This window comes from Pelodiscus sinensis, chromosome 1 (assembly GCF_049634645.1).
Source record: "Pelodiscus sinensis isolate JC-2024 chromosome 1, ASM4963464v1, whole genome shotgun sequence".
Taxonomy (NCBI): Eukaryota; Metazoa; Chordata; order Testudines; family Trionychidae; genus Pelodiscus; species Pelodiscus sinensis.
The window spans coordinates 183856594-183873354 of NC_134711.1; the positions used below are offsets into that span (position 1 = coordinate 183856594).

At 41.2% G+C, this 16761-nt stretch overlaps 1 protein-coding gene across 6 annotated transcripts in view; it reads left to right on the plus strand.

The window, feature by feature from the left end:
- The window catches only part of ITSN1 (intersectin 1), a 194762-nt gene that overhangs the window by 85146 nt on the left and 92855 nt on the right, over positions 1-16761 (plus strand). For 5 of the 6 annotated variants that reach the window (XM_075911141.1, XM_075911179.1, XM_075911188.1 and 2 more), the window contains 5 exons: positions 2630-2767; positions 3473-3588; positions 4679-4941; positions 5840-5989; positions 6250-6390. In XM_075911141.1, the coding sequence (XP_075767256.1) occupies positions 2630-2767; positions 3473-3588; positions 4679-4941; positions 5840-5989; positions 6250-6390 (808 nt within the window). The remainder of the gene's footprint in view (positions 1-2629; positions 2768-3472; positions 3589-4678; positions 4942-5839; positions 5990-6249; positions 6391-16761) is intronic. The other variant, XM_075911169.1, reaches the window with a different exon arrangement.

Here is a 16761-nt window from a genome sequence, read left to right on the forward strand (position 1 = left end):
GCCCCCCGGGCCCGTACCTTGGACCGGCTCTGCTTTTGTATGCTCCACAGCCGCCCTCCTCCCCCTGTGCTTCAGAGCTGAAAGATGAGCTTTGTGGCAGACACACAATTTGGGGATGGTTGGATCACACTGAAATATAAGTGTTCCACTCACAGCACAAGATGGGGAGGTGTACATGTGTGGTTCAACGGCGTCGCTGATGATCTCTGATCCCAGGCACAGGAGGTACCTAGGAGAGCACCAAGCACAGGAGGTCCTGCTGCACCTATAGAGGAGCACCGATAGATGAGAGGAGACATTTGACATCTCTCATAGAGTGGTTCTTGCTTACTTCCCTGAGGCTTGTCCTTGGGAAATAAAATAACTGCGTGCAGGAGGCATGATTTGTGAGCCCATATTGGGAATGGCTGCACCAAAGAGATCAGTGGCACAGACTAGAGATGTGAAAGGTTAATTGGTAAGTCTCACCCTTAACAGGTGAAGCTCGCCATTGATGGTTACTTAGTGTGGGCTGGAGCAGCCCTTATCTGCTATAGGCCTGACCTGAGCGTGCTGCAGGCATGAGCACTCCGGCCTGGCCGTAGCAGCCCTGATCTGCAACATTTAATTGGTTAACTAGATTACTACTAGTGATGCATCTGATGAATTGGGTCTTTGCCCACAAAAGTTTATGCTTTAATAAATCTGTTAGCCTTTAAGGTGCCACAGGACTCCTTGTCATTTTTGCAGATTCAGACTAACACAGCTACCCCTCTGATACTAGATTACTACTGAAACATCATTTTACATCCCTAGCACAGATATGGATCACTGATGGTATGGGTTGGTGGTGAGGATGTAACAGATTAGTAGTCTTCCAAATTCTGCCCTCAAATAAATCATTATACACTTGAGATGTTCAAAACGCTCTGTTCTCAAAGATTTTTGGCAATATGAGGCTTCCCTGTGTGCTTTGAATTAGCAGTCAAATAACTAATGAATCTAACACTTAACTCTAAAGTCTAAAGATGAAAATTTGACTCTTTAATCTCAATAAAGACATTGTACGCATGTCAGAATTGGTTTAGGGCATCGTCAGATGTAATTGCCGTGGTTTATATTTGGTGGACATTTTAAGTTTTCTTTGCATTTGTCAGTGATGGATCTTAACGGTTTTTTTAAAGTGAAAACATAAATTCTAAAGAACATGGCAGCAGCCTCTATGGGTATGTCTAAACTACATGGCTCCGTCGACAGAGCCATGTAGATTTGTTGTTTTGGCAAAGTCAAATGAAGCCGCGATTTAAATGATCGCGGCTTCATTTAAATTTACATGGCTGCCGCGCTGAGCCGACAAACAGCTGACCAGCTGTTTGTCCACTCAGCGCGCTAGTCTGGACGCTCCCCTGCCAACATCAAAGCCCTTTGTCGGCAGCCCCGGTAAACCTCATCCCACAAAAATAACGGGGCTGTCGACAAAGGGCTTTGATGTCAGCAGGGGAGCGTCCAGACTAGCGCGCTGAGTGGACAAACTGCTGGTCAGCTGTTTGTCGGCTCAGCGCGGCAGCCATGTAAATTTAAATGAAGCCGCGATCATTTAAATCGCGGCTTCATTTGACTTTGCCTATGTGTCTAATCTACACGCCTCTGACGACAGAGGCATGTAGTCTAGACACAGCCTGTGTGTCAAACCACCATAAACTAGTCCAGTTTGACTCTCCCGGCATTGCACTGTGCAGTAGATATTTGTTGGAAAAACAAGAGATTTCACCTGCCAATCTTGCCTCTGGAACGGAGTAAGGATGTTAGGGTATAAACGACTGTGTCAGTTACACTAAGCCTCCCAAGGAGGTGGCTTTACTGCGGCAGAGTAGCGAAGCCTCCTTCCCAGGAGTCAAGTGGCCCAGGACTGTCTGCTCCACTCCCAGGGACGGGGCTTCGCTGCTGCAGCTTTCCCGGAGAGGCTTCACTTCAGGCTTTGCAGTATAAAGCTTAGCTTTATGCAGGCCGTCCTCACTGTAAGTGCAACATACGATCCAAAAAACTTGAACTTCTAGCGAAACAACTTAAAAGGGGGAATTTTTTCCTACAGCTGACTTCCATTTGTGCAAATTCTTGTGTGTGTGTTTTTGCTGTTGTTTGTTCTTTGTTTTTTTGCACAACAGAAGAGCAGGGAACAGGAGGACTTGTAATGTGTGAGTTCCTAAAGGTGTCAACTTTAGGAACTTTAGTGCTGAATGGATGTAAACTGGGGTGACTGATAGCAGGGACTCCCTGTACTGCAAAGCTTGTATCATGTGTAGCTGCTGAGGTTTTCAGTAGTTACACGGTTAGCCTATTACATGATTTTTCACATCCCTAGTAGTGAGTAGGTGCACCAGCAACTCTAGACCTAAAGGAGTAGAAACCATAGAGTAGCTGTGGATGCAGAGATCATAAATTGGGAGAAGAGGGTTGGTACATTTGATTTCAGCCCAGCCGTAAGATATTTTAAACTTAAACGGGGGAAAATTGTCAATTGTCTAACAATAGAAATAAGAAAAAATGACCCACTTTTGAATTGATAATATAGAAACCAGTGCTACTTAAGAGCATTTGAGTTTATAAAATAATTTTAAAACTGATTTATTTGGATGTTTTAATTGAACAGGAATCTTTCAGATATTGATCAAGATGGAAAACTTACAGCAGAAGAGTTTATTTTGGCTATGCACTTAATTGATGTGGCCATGTCCGGCCAGCCTTTGCCACCTGCACTGCCTCCAGAATATATTCCACCTTCATTTAGGTAAAATGGTTATAAGTTATGTGATTTCATTCCTATACTGCTTAATCTTGGCTTTGTTTGGGAAACCTATTTTGATCTTTCTGCTCAGTTTTATGGCCATTGGATAAAAGTTGATACTTATCCCATTATTTGTGTATTACGCGAACAGTATGCAATACACTCTCACTGGAACCTTTCCTTTTGTTTTGCAATATTGGTTACTGCAAAGTGAAGACTCACCATCACAAGAAGTTACTTTAAAAGTACAGTTCTTGTCAATAAGTGAATTTTAGGAAAACAAACTGAGAACTAAAGCAATTTGAACTAAAATCTATTTTTGTAATTCAGCAACCCATTATTACCTGTCCTTTTTTCCTGCATCACAAGAAGATGTGTGAGAACTCAAAACTTGCCCTGAACTTCTATTGTAATGAATTCTGGCTTTTGGCCAGTAGAATTTGTTTTCCGAATGTTTAATCTGTCTACTTTTTCCATTTGCCTTTTCCAAGGCAAAACTGCAGTGAGATGGCACTTTTACATGTATTTTGTCTCAGGAACTTGAAAGTTAATCTTACAGATAGCAAATCATAACTTCTTATACACAATGCTTTTAATTAAACTCTGCTCCTATATCTATTTGCTTCTTGAGCTCTTTCCTTGACCATAATTGTCAAATGTTTTTGTCATAAGTGACTTACACAGTTTATAACTATTTTTAATTGTCAGAAGAGTGCGTTCTGGCAGTGGCATCTCTGTGATAAGCTCAGTATCTGTAGACCAGAGGTTGCCAGAAGAACCAGTGTTGGAAGAAGAACAGCAACAATTAGAAAAGAAATTGCCAGGTAAGTGAGTTTGTAGTGTTTTTGTATATCTGTGTTGGTCCCTGGATATTCAAAAGAAAGTGAGTGAGGTAATAACTTTGTCTCTGACCAACATAAGTTGGTCCAATAAAACTTCAGAGCTACACAGAGCTCTTCAGGTGAGTGAGAGTGAATTTAAGAATATTCTGCCCTGTTAAAAAAACAAAAAAGGTCTATCCACTGCTCATATTTATTAACATACATTTTTTTGTTAAAGTTCTCTTGTGAGGCAAGATGTTTGTGTCCAGCTGATTCCCAGTTTCTGAAATGGTATCTGTGGGCCATTGGCAGCAGACATAGGAGCAGCTTTCACACTGCTTTATCTTTTACTGATGACTGGCCTGTGGCTTGTTAGGCCAGGCTAGGACTATTGCAATAGTGGCTTACTACCGCTTTTGACCACCTCTGCCACGTCCTTCCTTTCCCTCCACCCACAACTTGCACAGAGTGCATTTTGGTCTGTGTGGAGGATTGGAACTATAGTGTGTATGTACAAGTCTATTTAGTTGTAATCTGTGATACCTTCTTAAACAGAAATGATCACATTTTCTAAACATTAAGTGACTTCTGATATTAAAACTTCTAAAACTTTATTATTGAATTATTTGCTTATGATTACAACTATACTTAGCAGTTGTTGTGAAGCAGTGGTAACAGCCAGCCGCCAGCTGGCTCAATCCTGTATGATGAGTTTCTAGAACATTTTTATAGTGGAAATGTTCACTGCATTCTTTCAGAGAACTAAAGAAACAAAACTTGTTTCCACCCATCCAAACTACACTCAGTTTCCTTCATTATGAATTGCACGTCTGCTCAAATGCCTTTTTGGCAAAGGAGGAAAAGATTCAGCTAAATTATTTAACCGGACCTGCTCTATACTAGGGATGGCAACATGTAGATGTTTAAATGATTAACCAATAAGCCTGAGCTTATCAATTAATCGTAATAACTACATGCACGCACCACCCCTTTTGCTGCCTCTATATCAGAGGCAGCAAGGGGGTAGGAGGAGGCAGGAGCTGGCTTTGACAAAGCAAAGCTTAATTACACTATTTATGTTTTCTTGTATTAGTTACATTTGAAGATAAAAAACGTGAGAACTTTGAACGTGGCAATCTGGAGCTTGAAAAGCGGAGGCAGGCCCTTCTGGAGCAGCAACGCAAAGAGCAAGAACGGTTAGCACAACTGGAACGGGCAGAGCAGGAAAGGAAAGAACGTGAACGACAGGAGCAAGAGCGTAAAAGACAACTGGAGTTAGAAAAGCAATTAGAAAAACAACGTGAATTAGAACGTCAAAGAGAAGAAGAAAGGCGGAAAGAAATAGAAAGGCGTGAGGTAAATGGCTACAAAGGTAGTAGTATCTCAGAAAATTGTCTTTTGAACAGAATAGAAAAAAAGTATACTGGCAAATATTTCACCGTACTTTCCCTATTATAAAAGTCTTTACTTATTCCACTAATAAAGGAATTATTAAAACATTTTTCCTGCTACAATTAAGGAACAGCCTTCACTTTCAAGTTTCCTGGAATTAGATAGAGGCATCTTTAACTAAATCTGAAATGTTTTTGTGACATTTCTCCCATAAGATTGCGTGGGTCAGACACTTAGGTTTAGCACAAAGTGTTCTTGACCTCCAACCTCAAAACTTTTGCAATGTGAAGTGATACTGCTTTCAGTGAAGGAGCAAAGACTTTTGCAAGGGGTTGGAAATTCTTCATGCTTCCGTTGCAGTCAGTACATTAAGAAGAGCAGCTATATTTTGAAATGACCAACTTCAACTATTTTAAACTTAGTGGAGCCACACTTGACCTTATTATGTGAGAGGCTACTCCCATATATGTTTGAGAAATTAAGTGTTGTGATTATCTGGAGTTTGATATGTCAAATTAAATGTTGGTTAATTTATTAAATTGGAAGAAATATGTATATTTCAAAAGTAGCAGCTTTGCTAATTGTGGCTGCAATTGACCAAGGCTTTTAAGCACACAGTTAACTATAAGCAGTGTGATTGTACTCTTGTTAAAGCTAGTCACATACCTACGTACTTTGCTGACCTAGGGCATATATTAATGATCTCTGTATACTCTATAGTAGGACTATTCTAATGAGGGATTAGGGTCTCTCATGGCCTCCATACATCTCAAAAGATGGTGGGATGCAACATAAATAGGGAATTGGGTAGATTCACAGATTATGCCTTTCAATGGTCATGTTTTGTGTTTACTTATTATAGGCTGCAAAAAGGGAACTTGAAAGGCAAAGACAACTTGAGTGGGAACGTAATCGGCGGCAAGAACTACTAAATCAAAGAAACAAAGAACAAGAGGACATAGTTGTGCTGAAGGCAAAGAAAAAGACTTTAGAATTTGAGTTGGAAGCTCTAGTAAGTGAAGATCTTTTTAAAATGTAGGTTTAAGTATTTTACTATATATGACCAACCATTTCCAAGACTTGTATTTGATCATATTGTAAATGGAGCACAAGATCATAGTAACAAATGTTACAGAATCTTGATTAGTTTCCATAATTACATCTTGGTTTTTATTCTACAGCAGACTTTTTTTTAGTTTTAGAAAGCATATAAAATCCAGATTTGCATAATGAATTATTGTAGTAACCAAAATCTATCTCTTGTTGCTGAAGAATGATAAAAAGCATCAGCTTGAGGGAAAGCTTCAGGACATAAGGTGTCGATTGTCTATCCAAAGACATGAAATTGAGAGCACAAACAAATCTAGAGAACTGAGAATTGCAGAAATTACACACTTGCAACAGCAGTTACAGGTGAGCATGCTTGTTTTTCTTATGTTTAGGCTTTAGGATTGTTTTATGTTCTCACCTGTCCGAGTCAGTGTCCTGACCAAACGTTTCATGCTACTTTGTCATTCTTGAATAGTTTCCCTAATTAATAATTTATATCTATAGTGTTTTTCATGCCAAAAGGTCAAATCACTAAAACTATGTACTTTGTTTACCCCACTAGAAGTTAACAGCAATTGATTGAGTGTGCACAGCAATATCACACACTATTCAAACTGGAAAAAGTGAATAAATAGTCCAACTGAACATGTACAGGCAATAGAGGGAGGTAGATTTCTTATTTAATTCAAATATACATATATCCATAGATGCCTGTCTGTGATAGGGTGCGACTCACCCCTGCAGCACCTCCTGCTGGCTATCCTGGGTATTAGCTCTGTTCACCAATGTGCCCTCTTTTGGTGATGCAAAAGCAACAAGGAGTCCTGTGGCACCTTATAGACTAACAGATGTATTGGAGCATAAGCTTTCGTGGGCAAAGACCTACTTCATCTGATGCAAAGTAGGTCTTTGCCCATGAAAGCTTATGCTCCAATATATCTGTTAGTCTATAAGGTGCCACAGGACTCCTTGTCGCTTTTGCGGTTCCAGACTAACATAGCTACCCCTCTGATACTTTTTTGGTGATGCCTCACTGGTGTAACTTTTGCTCATGGACCTGTGTTGCTCCAAGGGCTGTAGTGTTCTCTTCATGACCCAACCTTCCAGCTGTGCCACATTTTGCTCTCCCCCTCTGGGGGACAGTATTGTAGTCCATCAGTCCAGCCACTTCTTCAGTGGAGGTGGTGGGGAACCAGGCCTACCCACTATTCTAGGTCCTGGCTCAGGGACTCTGTGTCCTAGTTCCTCTGTATCCATCACTTGCTGTTTCCTCTGTAAATATCCCTTGGCCCCTTTCCTGTGACCCTAGCACAGGGATGGGCAATAATTTTTGAGTGGGGGGGCCACTCAAAATTTTTCAAGTGGTTGCAGGCTGCCCCAGAAGGGGCAGAGCCTTTAAATAGCAGGAGTTGAAAGGATTCACACTTCCCCTACAGCTCCCAGGCATCATGTTAGTGGGATGTGGGAGCTGCAAGCCCTTTCAATTCCTGCTATTTAAAGGGCTCACTGCTCCCAGCGTGTTGCCTGGGAGCCGGGGACATGCGATCCCTTTCAGCTGCTTCTATTTAAAGGGCTTGCGCCTTCCCTGGGGCTGTTACCTTCTAGCCCCGGGAAAGGAGCAAGCCCTTTAAATAGAAGCGGTTGAAAGGGCTTGCATGTGCCTTGCTCCGGGGCAATGGGCTATTGTGGGGCAGGGGCTGAGAGCCCTTTCATTTGCTTCTTTTTAAAGAGCTTGCACCTGCCAGATGGCTGCCAGGCAGTGCAGCCACCCAGGAGGCACGAGCCCTTTAAATAGAAGCAGTTAAAAGGCACACACGTGGCTCCCAGGGAATGCACTAGAAGCGGGGCAGGAGCTGCAAACCTTCTTAATGGCTTCTACTTAAAGGGCTCAGGCGAGTGCTTTAAATAGAAACAGTTAATAGGGCTCGCAGCTCTGACACCGCTAGTGCATTGCCTGGGAGCTGGAGACTCGCAAGCCCTTTCAACTGCTTCTATTTAAAGGGCTTGTGCCTCCCAGGCACCTGACAAGCAACGTGTTGCCTGACAGGCACGGAGTAAGTGTGAGCCCTTTGAATAGAAGCAGTTTGAAAGGGCTCACGCAGCTCCGGTTCCCAGGCAACATGCTAGGCAGGGGGTGGGGCCTGGAACAGCCATGTTGGTCAGATCAAAGCCCTAGGCAGGCCAGATTGAGCTTGCTGAGTGGCTTTTGCTCACTCCTGTCTCCTAGCACCTTCTTTTTCCTTGCTTCAGAGCACAGCTTGCATATGCCTGATCCTGGTGTATCTTCCTGCAGCACTGCTGTATCCAGAGTGCTTGCTGGCTCCATCTGCAAGGCAGCCAGTCATCCTCCTCCAGGAGAGACTGAAGCTGCTCTGCTCTGCAGTCTTTTTTATATGGGCAAGCCCCTCCATGATTGACTCCTTCCTGCACAACCTCTGTAGGGCTCTCTTAACTCTGTGTGGGGCAGACGCCCCATCACTTCACACCACACATTCAAATATACATACTACCCATACAGAAATAGCTACAAAACTCCTCCAACCCTCAGCTCAGTCCCTTCCCAATTTGGAATTCACCAGGACATTGTGGTGAATAACACTCTTGTGAAATGCTTTTGTCTGCTACACAGGCTTAAGATCAAGTGGCAGAAAGATGGAAAACTTAAGCTAAAAGTAAGAATGAAGGTTATTAATGGTAAGGCCAGTTAATAATTATAATAAATTACCAAGGACATGGTGAATTCTCCATCACTTGGAATCTTTAAAAAGATAGCTTCAGTTCAATTACATGTTATTGATGGTTCCAGTTCAGTTAAACATTGAGTGAAATCTTGTAGCCTGTGGTATGCAAGAGGTGAGACTTGCTCATAATTCCTTCTATGAAGCTGTGAAAAATGCCAAATGAGGTAATTAATCTGTTTTGCTTCAGCCTTCACTAAAAGGGTTAATGGTACCCAGATACTCAACACAGCTAGCATCAACAGCAGGACGTTATACAAGACAAACCAGAAATGAACCAGTTAAACTTTAACCATCAAATAATATTTAGATAACTTAGATGTATTCGTCATCAGGACTTTTTTTTTTTAATTGATCATAGGGTACTTGAGGAATTAGTTGAAGCATTGGAAACATTAGTGATAATCTTTGAGAGCCCTGGGAGGATAAGGTCCCAGAACAGTGGAGAAATAGGCATAGTATTTGCCTCTTTAAAGGACCTAGGGAATTCTAGATCAGTCAGCCTAATTTTGGTACGTGGAAAGATTCTGAAACAAAGTATTAATCAATTTGTAATTGCTTGTAAGATAATAGGACTATCAAAAACAGACACAGTGGATTTATCAAGAACAAATAATGCCAAAACAACCTAATTTCTGTCTTTGATAGGATTATTGCCTGATAGATGGGAGGGGAAGCAATAGGATGCAATGTCTTTTATTTTTGTAAGATTTTTGACAGTCCCACATGTATTCTCATAAGCAAAATAGAGAAATGTGATCTAGCTGAAATTACTGTAAGGTAGATTCACAGTTGTTTGAAAGACCGTACTCAGATTAGTTATCAATTCCCTGTCAAAGTGAGATGGTGCATCTAGTGGGGTCTTGCAGGGTCAGTCATGGCACCAGTACTAGTCAGTATCTTTGATGACTTGGAGTGGAGTGTATGCTTATAAAGTATGTGGAGAAAACCAAGCTGAGGAGGTATGTTAGCATTTGGGAGAACAAGATTAGAATTCAAAATGGCCTTGACAAATTGGAAAATTGGTCTGAGTTCAGCAAGATCAAATAAAGATAAGTGTGAAGTACTTCACTTAAGATTAAAAATCAAATGCATACCTACAAAATGGTGCATAATTGTCTATGTGGTAATGCTGCTGCAAAGGATCTGGGAGTTATAGATGACCACAAATTGAATTTGAAACAGCTGCAAAAGGGGATAATATTTTTGGGTGTATTAGAAGTGTTGTCTATAAAGCATGAAGGTAATTGCCCCACTCTGCTCAGCCGTGGTGAGTCCTCCTCAGTAGTATTGTGTCCAGTTCTGAGTCCTACATTTTAGGAGGAATGTAGACAAATTATTACTTTCCTTGCGATTTTCCAAAAATGAAAAAGGATTTAGAAAACCTGATCTGTGAGAGAAGGTTTTAGGAAAAACTGAGAATGTTAAGTCTTTAGGGAAAAAGATTGAGCAGGAACCTGATAACATTCTTCAAGTATATTAAATCTATAATAAAAAGATTTGATCTATTGTTCTCCGTGTCCACTGAAGACAGGACAAGAATTTTAATGCCCTAAATCTGCAGCAAGAGAGATTTAGGCAAGGTATTATAAAGTTTTTTGTAATCATAAGGGAGTAAGCTTCCAATGGAGGTTGTGAAATTCTCATAATTGGAGGGTTTTAAAACAAGTTAAACAAATATTTGTCAGGCATGGAGGCGGCTTACTTGGTCCTGTTGCCACAAGGATGATTTATCAAGGCCCCTTCCAGCACTACTTTGATTCTATGACACCAAGTGTGTGTTTGGGATCTGTTAGCTAAGTAGTGGGTGGTTATGGACATGTATTTATGTGGGTTAAATGCTTTTTCTACATCTTGTAGGATGAGCTCCACAGCTTAGAATGAGTATTTATATTTTATTTATGAATATATTCTAAAGCCAGGAGAAACATATGATCACTGAACCAAACTGCTATGTAACACAGGCCATAAAACTTCTCTGAAATGAATCCAGATTTATGGAATACTCTTATTTCCTAAATTTTTACATCTCTATCAAGAGAAATGAAAAATCTCTTCTCTTGTGAATGTCCAGTGTCTGGATTTAGCGAGCCTTTGGTATTTTACAAACATGTCCTTTGCTATAGCTGGAAAGAGAGGGAATGGAGCACTGTCTTATGATTTTTGAGACTCAAATTTAGTCTGTTCTGTATCTTCAATATCATTTACATAGTCATGTTAAATAAATGAAAAAATAGTTTAGGTGATCTTTGGTGAAATGCTGCCCTCAGCATATATGTATATTTTCTGACTTTTGCTGGAAATTGTACATATATACTTAAGGGCCAAATTTGTCTCTTCATTGTACTTTCGTTTGTGACTTCTTATTTTACTCATGCAGACTACAGTGATTATTTGTCAGACTGTGTTCCTGGTATGAAACTAAGCTATTTTTCTGTGTTTTAAAGTTTGAAAATGGTGTTGTTTTAATACTAGAATTACCAGGTAGAATATACCATAGTGGTTTTTTAGCCTAGTCCTGGCAATTTAGTTTTTCCCTCTGCCCCCTCCTCTGTTTTTTTTCCCCCCTGTCCCCTCCTCTGTTTCTTCTTTCACTTTTGTTGGGGGTTTGCTAAGCAGGGCCAGCATCAGATTCACTGGAGCCCAGAGCAGAAAGCTGAAGCCCCACTGTATGGGACCAAAGGCTGAGGCCCCAAGTCCTGCCACACAAAACGGAAGCTGAAGCCTAATCAATGTAGCTTTATGGGGTTCCCTGTGGAGTGGGGTCCCAGACAATTGCCCTGTTTGCTACCTCTGAATGCCAGCCCTACCTTTTATCTGCAAAAAAATCAGTTGTGTGGGCCATGAAGGTTTTGTTGAGCCTCAGAAAGAAAAAATGTTAAGAATTTCTCATATACAGCTTAGTTTGTTCATTTGGTGAAATCTGCACTTGAAAGTTGCCTCTGATTTTTACCCATATTGTATCATTGTACTTTATGGCTCTTCATTTTTTTCTTAAGTTTAAAATGTAAACCTCTTAAATTTCCTCTGGACTACTATGTGGTACACTAATAGACCCTTCACAATAGTAGCTTTATTGTAATCATTGGTAATAAGCTGCAATTTAGGGATGTCTGTGACACTTACAGTGCTAAACTTAATTTGATGAAAGCAATGACAAAAAGTCCTTCAAAATTTTTTGGCACACTCAAACATCAGTAAATCTACAGCAGTTTAAAATCTGCTGTTTGAATACTGCAATAATGGCTCAAATTAACAAGTAGCAGCTAACTAAAGGAAAAGCTGGCTGCAAGTCAGGAAATTCTTGCAGTCAAAATCCCTTTAACATAAGGACTACTTAAAAAGAAGAGCATACAGCCTAAATTTAATTTTAAAGTAACAACCACCATAATTTGCCTTTATCCCTAATAAAGGCATGGTACTTGGTCCTGCTGTGAGAGCAGGGGACTGGACTCAATGACCTCTCAAGGTCCCTTCCAGTTCTGTGAGATGGTATATCTCCATATATCCTATCACTTAAGAAGTTGTTACTAAAAATTGTTTGAAATAGTGTGATGAAGTGGGGGCATGCTATCTGCTCTATAACCCAGTGTGGTATGGAGGTGCCTTGCTGGTTGCTGGGCTTGGGTAGTGGGTGACCTCCACTGGCGGCTATTTGTAGCACGGCCCAACAGGACAGCAGGTGAGTCACTAGGCAAGGGTCTCACAACCTGTCTGACAGGTTGCCTCCCAGGGAGAGAAACAAAGGGAGGAAGGCGGAGACCAACCCCTGTCTGGGGTGCAGGGCTGGAAGAGAGTCAGTTTCTGTCTGGAATCATGGAGGAAGCAGCCTAAGCAAAGGGACCTGGGATTTAGGGGCCCAGTCTCCCCCATCTCAGGGGGGGCTGAGGCATCCTACGCCTGGCCCTGTACCTAGATTACATCTGTGCTGTGCTGCATCCTTGGAGAAGCAATAAACACCCTCAATTCTACTGGCTGGCGGAGTCTGTTCGTGCCACTATGGTGGTGCAGGAGTCGGGGCAACCTCGACATATCATCACAAATAGTATCCAAAATCAGAGGGTTATACAAATTTAGATAGCCAGGGCTCGACAAATAGTGTAATCTACTCGCCTGGGGCGAGTAGATTACATCCCGGAAGAGCCGGCGCGGAGTGATCTGCGCATGCGCAGAACGATTTGCGCATGCGCAGAGCGCAGAACCGCGTGGCTGGTGAGCCCTGTCGATAGCCACAGCTTTACTACACAATTTATTTTTTTAAAATTAAAGAATCATACTCTTTGCAAAGTGTTTTAACCATATGCTGTCCCAGTATCCTGGACAATCAATCAGGCTGTTAGATAATCAGCTGTTAGAGAGCACTCAAAACAAGGCCATTGTGGAGAAGCTAAATTTCAGTTGGCTTTTATTGCAGACTGTGTGAAGGAGATTCCCTCACTGGAGCCATTCTTTTTAGATGACAAATCTGAGGAACTATCCCAGATTCAGGTGTCAGTAGCTGTCGTTTTGGAACAAATTGATAAATTAAACAGTATGTCCCCAGGACCTGATGGCATTCACCAAGAATTCTGAAGGAACTCAGATACAAATTTACAGAACTCCTAATTGTGGTATGCAACCTATTGCTTCAATCAACCTCTGTATCAGATGGCTAGAGGACAGCTAATAACACCATTAAAAACAAAAAGACTCTAAAGGTGATCTTGTCAGTTACTGGTCAGTAAGCCTAACTTTGGTACTGGGGATATCGGTTGAACCTTTGGTAAAGAACAGAAGTAACAGACATATAAGTGAACAGAATAAGTTGGGGAAGAGTCAACATGGCTATTTTATTAAAAAGGGAAGTTGTGACTTGTCAATCTATTAGAATTCTTTGAGGGAGTCAACAAGCACGTGGACCAGGGTGATCCAATAAACTTAGTGTACTTTACTTTCAGAAGTCCTTTGGACAGGTGCCACACTGAAGACTGTTAAGCAAAGTAAGGAGTCGTGGAATAAGAGGGAAGGTCCTCTAATGAATCAGTAACTGGTAAAAAGGTAGGAAACAGAGTAGGAATAAATGGTTAGTTTCATAGTGCAGAGGTAAATAGCGAGTCTCCCAAGCATCTGTATTGGGACAGTATTGATTAACATATTCATAAATGATCTGGGAAGGGGGTGGTGGTAAACAGTCAAACTTTGCCACTTTCTTAAGATGAAAGATTGTTGAAGATCACAGTCAGCTTTAGACATAACTAAGAGTCAAAAAGGGATCTCACAAAAATGGATGACTGGGCTGATGGGTGATTGAACTCAATTTTTAAATGCAAAGTAATGAACATTGGAAAACATAATCCCAACTACACATAAAAAGCAATGGGGACTATATTAGTTGTGCTACTAAGTAAAGACCTTGGAATCATTGTGGATAGTTGTCTGAAAATATCTACTCAGTGTGCAGCAGCAGTCAAAAAAGCTGACTCTGTTGGGAACTGTTAGAAAAGGGATAGAATCTAGATAAAACAAAATATTATAATGCCATTATATAAATCCATGATACACCCACGTCTAGAATACAGCCACCAGCCTCATCTCAAAGTACAGTATGTAACAGCTTCCATATGAGGAGAGGTTAAAAATATTGGGACTAATCAGCTTAGAAAAGATGACTAAGAGGATATGATACACATCCATGAAATCATGAGTGGCGTAGAAAAAGTGAGTAAGGAAGTGTTTACTATTCATATAACACAAGTACCAAGGGTCACTCACAGATAGATAGCAGGTTTAAAACAAACACGAAGTACTACTTCACACACAGCACAGTCAGATTTTGGAACTAATTGCCAGGAGATATTGTCAATGCCAGATGCATAACTGGGTTAAAAAAATAAGTTCATGAAAAATGTGTCTATTAATGGATATTAGCCAAGATGGTCAGAGATGCAGCCTCTTGTTCTCGGTATCTTTAAACGTCCATATACCAGGAAATGAGACTGGATGACGGGAGATATAGCTCACTTGATAATTGTCCTAGTCTGTTCATTACCTCAGAAGCGTTTCATCTCTCACTGGCCATTGACAGAAGACAGAATCCTGTTAGAAAATGGTTAGATGGACCATTGGTGTGCCCCATTATGGCCATTCTTATGACAGATGTTATTTTGGGTAATTACGTTTTTCCTGCACACTAATGTTCTATTGCCATATAATGTTCCTATGAACTGTTAGCAATTCTTTCCTTCCACATTCAAATGGGATTTATTTTTATGGTAAGTAAATGGCTTGTTTATGTAACTTGTAAAAAAAAAATTTGCATTCTTTAAAAGGAAAGGTGCTGCATAACCTTAAGATATGAATGTGGCTTTTGGTTGTTGTATTTGCATGAGTTCATTAATTACTGCATTGGTTGTCTGAATTGTACATAAAACATGTATCCATTAGACTTTATCTACACTGGGGGTCTCAAACTAAATTTACCTTAGAGCTAGTGCCAGTCCCCAAATCCTCCTAGCGAGCCAGCAGGGCTCGGATGAAAGGGGTAGATTCTCCATGCATTCCCTCTCAGGTGTCTCCTGACCCCACCTGTCATCCCCGCCACCACCATTTCCTGCTGCTAGCTCCTTGTTGCTGCCGGCATGTCCTTGTGGCCCAGGGAAGATGTGTGCAGAGCCATCTTGTCCATAGGTGTATGTTGTGAAACTATTAATTTTTTTTTTAACCAATTGGGTATCAGTGATGCCAAAAATCGTGATATTTAGGACTTTTTCCTGGAGCTCACCATCTACCTTTAGAATAAAGCCAGATTTGGGAACTTCACTGCCCAATGCCCTATGTACCACTATCAGCTGTTGTTGTTCTGATTTAGTAGATTATGCTTGTTTGTTGGTGCATGGTATTAGAGGAGAACCCCAGCTCTTTCTTTTTTCTTCTCTCTTTTTTTTTTTAAAGGAAGATCGTATCCCCTCCCACCTCCAGCCCCCCCTCCATGTCCAGAAGCCCAGACAGAGACCAGGATCATACAAAAAACATGAAACTGAGTCGTCACCCTGACACCTCCATGTCTTTTTGCTGAGATGCTCCCCACTCCACTAACATCCTCCTCTGTTGCAGTGGAATCCCACCTCATCTGCGTCGTCAGATCCCCTGCCCTTACCCAGGGTAACTAAAAGTGAAACTCACTGGCCCCACCCCACTGGGTGCAGAAGTGGGTCAGATCAGCAGCTCCCTGGCTAGTGTGGTTCACATAATGGTGGAGACAGCCAGCATGGCTTCCTAACCTCCCACTTCTGGGCTGGCAAATACATGAGCCTGATTAAATACCTTCTCCTCCCCTCCCCCTCAAATTATTTTGCAGGTTGGATTGGGGATGTGCTTGGGCCACAGATAGCCCCCAGGCAAGAAGTTTGAGATCCCTGGTTTACACTACACAGTTTTTAGTGACATTGCTATGTCCCTAAAAGTTAAAACAAAAGGAAAAACTATGTAGCACTTTAAAGCCTAACAAGATGGTCTTTAAAGTGCTACATAGTCTGATCTTGCTAAAACAAAAGGAAAAACTAACACAGCTACCTCTCTATCCCTAAAAGTTAGGCAGTGTGAACCTTACTTGTCAGCACGTTTGCCGACAAAATATTTCCACCTCCTATGAGCGGGGCTCACGTTGTTGACAGGTGAGTGCTCCTGTCAATAACGAGCTGTTTACACTGGGAGCGAGCTTTTTTTAAGAGTTTGTTCAATTGTTAGTCTAGATAAAGCTTCAGGAAAACTTTCTAAAAGCAAATACCAATACGAATTGTTTTTGTTTGTATTCTCTCCTACACCCTACCATAGTTTTAAGGTGTTTTGTTAGATTAGTCGTGTGGAGGGTTGGTTATCTGTAGTGGTGTATTTCTTTATGCAGAAACAAAGGAAAAAGCTAACTCAATCATGTAAGTGGAGAATGATTAGATAACTGAAGTCACTCTCATAAAAGGTAAGAATGATGACTGACCTAAGTCCAACTCTTGTGAAACTT